The following is a 9237-nucleotide window of genomic DNA, read 5'->3' as shown; positions in this document are numbered from 1 at the left end:
AACATCCCTGACCACTGGCCATGCTTGCAGTCCAACAGCATAGGGAGTGACACACGTTCCCCATCCATGTTGCAGCCTATAAAATGGGGACAGAATTATAATTCAATGTAATTTAAGCTTTTTAGAAGCCAGCTTCTTTGAGAATATTAATTTAGTAAGATCAAAAGAAAGTGCAAGTGTGCACACACGTAGAACAAAAAATGATCTGCATTTATGTACACACACAAAAAAACACACCACTTTTGCAAGCCTGTTGTATGTCCCAAGTGGGAGGTTTAGGGAGAGATGAAGAGGTTGGCTCCCTCCTTGTCTCTGTTTAAGAAATTATTTAAAATATACTTATTTTATCATGTGTTTCTCTCTTGATGATGATCTACTTGATACTCTTCTGGGGGTCTCAGAGGAAATCCCCTCCTACAGATCAAAGCACATACACAACTCATATTTTAATAACCACAGCCTTGTGTTTCATTCTGGCACAGCAAGCACTTTCCACCTGACAATGATGGAAACAAGCCACGTGAGCTCATAACCAGTAATGCTATGAGCAGGGGTGCAAGCAGAAGTGGTGGGGTTAGCCATAAACATGCTTAAAATTCTGCTTAGTTATTAATTACGTTTCATCGGCAACTACAAATTAGCATTTACATCATGTATACTGCACAGAAGCAAACACTGCTTCATTGACGCAGCTAACTCTATCCTATGAATCCTGTACACAGCTGACAAACTATGACCGATCCAAACAACACATGCAAGTTAGCAGTATTGTATGCAATGGAAGCAATGTACGCAGGATAGCTGACAAAATGCATCAAAATGAAAACGATACATGTGGAAACAACAAAATGCAACCAATCAAAACTAGTGCAGTTTTAGGCAATACTATTTTTTAACCATGTTTTGCTTCTGCAACAAATACAAATTAAATATTTTTTTCTGTCTGTCTGTCTGTCTGTCTTTCAGCATCTGCACAATTGTCAAACCAGTGTTATAATGAAAACCACAGGGTTGCATCCAACTCATTTCTACACAGGGTAGACCTCTTAAAATTTAAAAAAACCCTAAATTAAATCACATGCATTAAATTCAATAGGTCTGAGAAGGGCTGAGTTGGATACAGCCCACACGCTTTAGGTTAGGTCATTCCTTTAACTCAGCTATGGGAAACTTTTCTTCTTCAGATGTTGCTGAACTACAACTTTCATCAGCCCCAGCAAGCATGGCCAGTGGCATGTACATCAGCACCTGGAGGGCCAAAGGTTCTGCTTTAACTGGTAATTTCCAGGAGGGAAATTAATAGACTGTGTCAGCACCATATCAGGAAAACCACAGGCCCTTCTTTGGGAGCAATCCTAACACTTCCACCCACCCAGCATGGTAGGGCTTTACAGAGCAGCAGGGTCACTGTCACTTCCACAGCTTTGCTGAGCATCCCAGGTGAAGAGACTGGGCCCAGCTCACTCAACACTGCCACATGATGGCAGCATGGTCAATTCCAAAAGATCCAAAGACCGTTCAGACCCACCTTTGGAAAGCCCCATTTCTTGGCAGGCAGACAAGGGAGATCTACACCAGAGGGACACTTCCATCCAGCCCAACATCCCCACCACCACCAGCCCAACCTTAAAGGGATATGGATTGCTCTGTCAGTATGATAATCCACCACTAGCCAAAATGGCCTCCATCTCAGGAAAGGTTGCAGGGCCAAGATATTCTCAATGGTTCTACAGGTTTTTGACACACAACCCAAAACGAGTTCAACAATAATAATTTTTGTGTCCAGATTTTCTCTTTTTGAAATGCGTAATATGACAACCCTACCCTCTGACTTCCATCATATAAGCACTTTTGCAAATAATAAATGCTGATAACAGCTGTGGGGAAGGAGCAGCTCTGATCTCTGAATAGAGGCAGATTTCCCACCTTCTGGGAAAACCACTTTGGTTATTGCAGAAATGGGACCCTCACCCCCAGTTGCAGTTAATTGCCGCAACCATGTTTCTAAGTCATGCTGTATATGCAATTGAACATTGCATTCGGAGGCTAAGCACCCCTCAGCGGAAGCACTTCATCCGATGGGCAGAGAAACTCAGGACTGGATTTCGGCACAGACAAAACACTTGCTGAGCCAGCACATTTCGGGCCTGGGAAAACGGGGCCGGCCACATCCGAGCGTCAAAAGCAAGGCGCGCTTCCTTTGAACCAAGGGAGAGCAATCGCGGTCCTCTCCTCGTGGAGAAAGGCCGGCGCAGAGGAAGCAGCTCTCCAACAGGTCCATTAGCTGCGCTCGCGCTCAGCGAGGGATCAATGAACGATTTGAGTCTGCCCTTTCCACATATGTTGAGGTTTATATAAATGCGCCAGTTCTAGGTTAAGCAGCAGCCCTCTGCGCAGGGCGGCGGAGCTCCCGCTTTCCTTCCCCGCAGCCTCCATCTTCGCCACGGACACTCGCTTTGTGTGTGTGGCTGGGGTGGGGAGGGGTGGAACGCGATGACGTCAGCGCCGACGCCCGACATCTTGAGGAACAGCCCTTTAGTCTCCACCATCTTTAGTGAGGGTTTCCATCACTGCCCCGCTGGCCGCCATTTTTGAATAGGTCATTCCGACTCCTGCCTTTGTTCTGTTTTCCCTTTTTTTTTTTTGCTCCCTATCTTCCATCGCTTCTTTAATCGATCAAATTTCGTGTGTGTGTGTGTGTGTGTGTGTGTGCATTTAAAGATTAAGCCGGATTGGCTTTCGAGGAAGTGACCCGCCTTTGTCTGCGGTATCGCTTCCGGGTGAAGCGAGGTGACCTCTGACCCCCGCGACGCCCGCTTCTTCCTTTCCGGTGTTGGTTGCTGCCTGCGGAGACGTGCGAGTAAGTGTCGAGGGAGGGGGGCGACTTCCATCCACCCCCATCCTCGGGGACCCGGCTCTCCCCGAATTTGCCCGCGGTTTCCCTGGCCTCTCCTCCGCCGGCTGCACGGGGAGGGCGGCGGAGGGGAGGGCCTGGTGCCCCCGGTGTCCGCGTAGGAAGGCAGCACCACAGTGGGAATGAGCGCGGCTGGGCAAAGCGGGGATGGAGCCTCGTAGCGCAGCCCGCCTTTCCGCTGGATTTTGCCTTTTGTTTAAGTTGCGCTCCTGTTTATAATGAGGTAAAGCAGTAGCTTGAGTCGCTTTCCGTGATGTAGGCCTCTGGTTCTTATTAAGGCCAAGGTGGACGAGGCCGAGAGGTTTCCCCAGGGCCGCCGCTTGGGCCTGTGGCTGAGTCTGCTCTCCAGTAGGCAGGCTGGCTCCCTTCCTTTTGAGATGGTTTGCCGTGGGAAAAGCTTTATTTACTAGCTGCAGGCAGTTTCAACTCACAAATTCCCCCATCCCTAGGAAGTGAACTTTTTGGGTCTGATTGAGGGCTTGTGAGATCAGAGATGATCTGGCATCATGTTTGTGTTTTCAGGCCGTCCTGTTACATGGGGGTGGGGGGGAAATCCACGTATCACGGAGTCGTCTGCACCTGCAAGGTTATATACAGTGCACAGCCTAGTTCTGCAGAATTGCAGCCCTTGATAGCCGTATTTTTAATGTTTCCACCTCAAAGGCTGCAATCCTAAAGCCCACTTACCTGGCAATACAATAGTTTGCTTTCAATTCCTTAGGACTGACTTCCGGAAATCAGTTGTGCTTTAGAGAGCAAAATGTGCTTTGTTCTTTTAAACTAGAATACCTCACACACCCTGTGTTGTGTGTGTGCATGCTCTTTTTGGATTGTTCAGTGTTTGGAGATTATTTGCTTGAACCACAGTGTACTTATAGAATGGATTTTTGTGTTGGCAGGTTGGAGAGACAGCTAACCCTTCTTTTCTAACCATGGGAGCAGTAAATCATAGTAATGGCATAGAATAATATATTCTGTATGGCCATGAGAATTCTCAGCCAGACCTGAAAAAGTTTTCAGGCTTACTTCTGTAGTCATTTGGGCTAGGAACATGGTTTATTTTATTTTTTAATCATGCTAAAGCTGCTGCCATATTCCAGCGATAGCCAATGTGCTGCCATCCAGACACTGTGTGCTCCAACTCCTAATATTCCTTATCAGTGGTCATGCAAGCTGAGGTTGATGGGAGTTATACAAAGCATCTGGAGGGCACCATGTTGGCTACATGTGCTGTATTCCCGTCTCTGCAAAATCACTGCCATCTAGGTATCCAAATATTCTGCCTATAATCTCCATTATATGAATGTTGAATGTAGTGACTGGAGGGTTTCCCTGTTGTAAGATAAATACTGTATCTGTTTTTTATATACCCTTTTGTTTAGAAGTACTTAAGTGGGTGCTGTGGTGCTGAGTGTCCCTTTGCACCTACTCTTGATGGCATTCTGTGTAGAATATATACTGCTGAATATTACAGATAAGAGCAGTGGAGATCTTGCCACATATATGATGCTGGGAAACGTATTGTGCTATAGGCTAAGCATACCTGATTGAGGATTGTAGGATTTTTTTCTATAGGGATGTGATTGTGGTAATGTGTGCTGTTTGATTAGCATTATTCTTCCTGTGCAAGTCATGCAGGGAGGTTGCTAATTTTTTAAACCTGCTAGCTAGTATAATTAAGTGTGGAAGCAACACATTTCTCTGAAATGCTGAGTGCTGCACAGTCATACAGAAGGGATGTTCATTTAATAGACCAGAAATAATTTTAAAAAGAAAGTGGAGAGCATTATCTTAACTCATTTGGCTTCTATGCCCTGTTTTATGAAGAGAATTATTAAAATACGTTGAAGAAAATTCAGTGCAAATTAGCACAAGTTTTGTGTCCCAAGAACTCCAAATTCTGGTTGTTGCTGGTCTTACGATGCTGTGCCAGTTAATATATTGCATATATCTTAATCAAGACTGAGAACTTAGTAAACTATGGTGCTATTGATGTCCTTTATCTTCCCCTTGGATTTAGAAGAACGTTCATATCAGCTTAAATTTGCCCCACTATTCTGACTGCAGTAGCTTAAACGGAAGCAAGGAATGGTAGACTTAAGTACCTTAGCTGTCAGTGACCTTAGTGGGAAACCTAAGCATGTTTTGCCATTCCCTGACTACTGTGACAAACAGCTGTTAATTAATGTTATCACTGACAAGGTTTTCTTAATCCTTATTTCCTTTTTAAGTAGCCGTTAAATAAAGAAGGAAACCAGTCACAGGACACATAGAAATATACAATTGTAGAGTTGGAAGGGACCACGATGGTCATCTACTTCAACCCAACTGCAATGCAAGAACCTCATCTAAGGCATCCATGGCAAATGGTCATCCAACCTCTGTTTAAAAGCCTCCAAGAAATGAGAGTATTTTCTGACAACAGAATCGTTAACTGAATTGTTTATGTGCCTGGATTGAATCTACCCACCCTAGGGGGAAAAGCGTTTCTGGCAGTCCTGACACCCATTACAGGTGTCTGCAGAGTATGCTTTGTCTTATGCTCCTGGCAAATCAAAAACCTCCCACCAGCTCACCCCTAAAGTAGCTCCAGCTTTTCTTCGTCAGAGGAGCAAAAAAGTCACTGCGCGGACTATTTTCGTTTTCTCTCACACATCAGCTGTATTTCCTGCTCTGCCCCTTCCATTTGCAAGCAAAAGCAGCTATATGCAGCAATTTACTTGTTTTCCGAGGCAAGGAAAAGCTGGGTTGCTGCAAGGGTGAATGGATGTTGCTGGGAGTGAGGTGCAGGTTAGAAGCTGGAACCTCAGGCACAGGTGCTTCTATTGCAACCTTTGCCAAACTGGTGATCACATGTTTTGGACTATGATTCCCTTTTACCCCATACAGCACAACCTAGGTTGGTGAAGGCTGCTGTACTGCCTGACTGAACTGGAAGTTGACACCAGTACAGAAAGGATTTTCTTTGCAGAGAGTTGCATAAAATGGCTGTGAACTAGTCCCATGTAGCTGCTTAATCAAATAGCTTGCTTGTGTGAATTGGGTCTGAACTACTTACTTTCCTTGCCCTGGAATCTTAATTTAATAAAGGTTTATAAGTAGATCCCTTCCAAAAGACAGTACTTTAAGGCCTTCTATATCCTCCATAATTTGTTGTCTTCTTATAACAGAAATGGCACCTCGTAAGGGCAAGGAAAAGAAGGAAGAACAGGTTATCAGTCTGGGACCACAGGTGGCTGAAGGAGAAAATGTGTTTGGAGTCTGCCACATCTTCGCTTCCTTCAATGACACTTTTGTCCATGTAACTGACCTGTCTGGCAAGTGAGTAGCACCTGTGTGTGACTGCTTTCTTTAACATGTTTTTTAAAATGAAAGACGTATGTGGGGGGAAATGTTGGTCTATGAAATTTGGTAACTTTTACACCTCAATACTCCTAAATACAGTGCTGGACATCACAGGCAGACCCTTGATCAAATGCAGAAGTCAAGAGACACTCACATTGGTACAGAAAGGTCCTCTTAGTTTAAAATCCTATGAGCCAGGACTCGGGAAACAATGTGGGCCTCCAGGTGTTTCTGAACTACAACTCCCATTGTCTCTGATCATTGGCTGTGCTTCCTGGCTGGGGCTGATGGGAGTTAGAATCCAACAAAATAGGGCCACCAGTTCCCCATGACCTGCTATAAGCTGTTCAGGCATACTGGAGTAAGTGGGAACATAAGGGACAGCTAAACTTTGTGTGGTTGGCTCTGTGTCTTGTCTACTGGGATTTAGGATTTGTGGGTAGCAGTAGAGGCGGTAAGGTTTGGAAGTTGTTGCTTCCATATTTTAAAACCAATTTGGCAAAGAAGCCAAAAATACAATTTCTCTGCTTACCCTGTAACTTCGTATCTCCTGTGAAAGTGAGACTAGACTTGGGGTTCCTCAAATAATCTCTCCGTTCCTTCTTTCTCAGGGAAACAATCTGCAGAGTAACTGGTGGCATGAAAGTGAAGGCTGACAGGGACGAGTCTTCTCCTTATGCTGCTATGTTGGCTGCCCAGGATGTAGCTCAGAGATGCAAGGAGCTGGGAATCACTGCCCTTCACATCAAGTTGCGGGCTACAGGTGGAAATAGGTATGTGTGTCATTCTCTCCCACACAGAGTTTATAAAATGTAATTAATCAGATACTAATTAGTATCTAAGACATTTAGCATTCACCTCTTAACAGTCTACATTATGCAGGAATACCATGTGAGAACTTTACCATGTATATAATTTTGTAGCATTCTGTAAACCAAGATGGTGGTGGGGGGAAGCAGAGAGGACTCTTGGCACTGAATGCATATATTGGTTGACTTAATATCTTTGTGGATATTTGGTTGTTTTTCTCTTACCTAAATAAGCTGTGCATTTAGATGGACTAAGTTGCAGTTTCGACTACCATGATCTGATATAAAGTATTACTCACATTATTTGTCAGTGAGATCAGGTTGCAACTAATATAGCCTCTGGTGTTCTGGTTTTTACTTTTTGAAATATGACAACCCTAATATAGCATATAAGCATTCTTTTGAATGCTTCTATGTATTTCCCTTTAATAGAACAGAGATATTCTATGCCAATTAGACATAGGCCTTGCAGTCAGAAGCAAAAAAGAGGGAAGCCTTCTCAGTTCTGCATAGGGTAGAAAAGACAAGCAGCAGAGATATCTTGAGATTCCACATGGATTATGGCAAGGATAATTCCCAAGGGGTAGCAGGCACCCAAGACAAATAATAATAATAATAATTTCATGAATCACAGAAACTGATTGGCATTCCCAGTAGATTAAATGTCTGAATTGAAAAAGAAAAAGAAAACCCTGCTGGTTAATATAAAATGCCTCCATTACACTCTTTCCTTCAACTTCCAGCATAAAGGTGAGCCTATGAAGTTAGCTGAAAATGACATGGCTTTTATAAAAATACAGTAAGAGCCCTATTTGCCACTAGACCAAAAGCTTGAAGTTGAACTGCCATCTTATCTCCCTACGTGTCCCGTATTGGTCTTTGTCACCAGTTTACTCCCTCCATATAAATTATTATAGAACCATCCAGTACAGGAGTCAGCAACCTTTTTCGGCCGTGGGACGGTCCACCGTCCCTCAGACGTCGTGGGCCAGACTATATTTTTTTTTGGGGGGGGGGGAAATGAACAAATTCCTGTGCTCCACAAATAACCCAGAGATTCATTTTAGATAAAAGCACACATTCTACTCATGTAAAAACACCAGGCAGGCCGCACAAATAACCCAGAGACGCATTTTAAATAAAAGGACGCATTCTACTCATGTAGAAACACACTTGATTCCCGGACCGTCCACGGGCCAGATTGAGAAGGCGATTGGGCCGCATCCAGCCCACAGGCCTTAGGTTGCCTACCCCTGACCCAGTATATATAAACAAATGCAGTGGAGACAGACTGGACATCAGAGATAAGTGGTAAATGCTTATCTGCTTCATGTGTTTCCTCATTTTTTCCCTTTGCAGAACAAAGACTCCTGGGCCTGGAGCCCAGTCAGCCCTCAGAGCTCTGGCTCGATCTGGCATGAAGATAGGGCGCATTGGTGAGTTGTCAGCTGAAGAGGCATTTGAAGAAAGTATCTCCTTGGAAGCAGTCTCTTTTAGAAAACGGCTGTTTCTTAACGTCCCATTCTTACTCGTGTGTTAAACAAACCCTCTTGGTTTCCCATGATAACGCTTTTCAAGATTGTGGGGCACATGCTAAAGGTGCTGAGTTTAAGATATGAAGTACAGAAATGTTGCAGGTTAGACAAGGAGATGTCCCAACATCAGGTAGTTGTGCTCTTTAGTTATAAAGAATTGAAACAGGTGCTAAGCTGCATTTTGGTGACTACCATGGTATTATGAAATGTTTTTCCCTGGTAGTTGTGTCATCCCTTCTTAATTAAGTAAAGTGGAAGTCCTAAAGCATCTGCAGACTTATCTGAACTTGGACTCTCACATCCTAAAATACAGTTGCTGTAAATTGGAAGTGCAGCTTCTCAATCTGACTTATGATCCTGCAGTAAATTGGGTTCTTAGTGTTAGATTTTGACCACCAGCCTTCTGTATTGGAAAATGGTTTCATTTACCATATGAAAAAGTGACTTTGAGGGTTTTGTATGTTTGTGGGACCTGTGTATGCAAGAAAGTATTCTGAATGTGAAATCCTTACTTCTCTCCACAGAGGATGTCACCCCTATCCCTTCAGACAGCACTCGCAGAAAGGGCGGTCGCCGTGGTCGCCGTCTGTAAACAGTAGCTGTTATCTTTCATCATTAAAGCTTTCCAATAAAC

At 44.0% G+C, this 9237-nt stretch overlaps 1 protein-coding gene across 1 annotated transcript; it reads left to right on the top strand.

Moving 5' to 3' along the window:
- The first annotated feature begins 2719 nt into the window (after positions 1–2719).
- Positions 2720–9237, top strand: RPS14 (ribosomal protein S14). The gene is made up of 5 exons (XM_033140296.1): positions 2720–2860; positions 6085–6235; positions 6871–7032; positions 8428–8504; positions 9128–9237. Exons 2-5 carry the CDS (start codon positions 6087–6089, stop codon positions 9193–9195), a joined length of 456 nt encoding a protein of 151 aa, XP_032996187.1. The 5' UTR covers positions 2720–2860; positions 6085–6086; the 3' UTR covers positions 9196–9237.

Source organism: Lacerta agilis, chromosome 2, assembly GCF_009819535.1.
Source record: "Lacerta agilis isolate rLacAgi1 chromosome 2, rLacAgi1.pri, whole genome shotgun sequence".
Classification (NCBI taxonomy): domain Eukaryota; kingdom Metazoa; phylum Chordata; class Lepidosauria; order Squamata; family Lacertidae; genus Lacerta; species Lacerta agilis.
The sequence above is the reverse complement of the archived record's forward strand: the minus strand, read 5'-3'. Positions and strand labels throughout refer to the sequence as shown.

What these genes read in the sequence shown, in the direction of transcription:
- RPS14 (XM_033140296.1), top strand. Translation starts at nt 6,087, where the DNA reads ATGGCACCTCGTAAGGGCAAGGAAAAGAAGGAAGAACAGGTTATCAGT. An exon ending in CGGGCTACAGGTGGAAATAG is followed by an intron (nt 7,033 to 8,427) that starts GTATGTGTGTCA and finishes TTCCCTTTGCAG; the next exon opens with AACAAAGACTCCTGGGCCTG. An exon ending in CATGAAGATAGGGCGCATTG is followed by an intron (nt 8,505 to 9,127) that starts GTGAGTTGTCAG and finishes TTCTCTCCACAG; the next exon opens with AGGATGTCACCCCTATCCCT.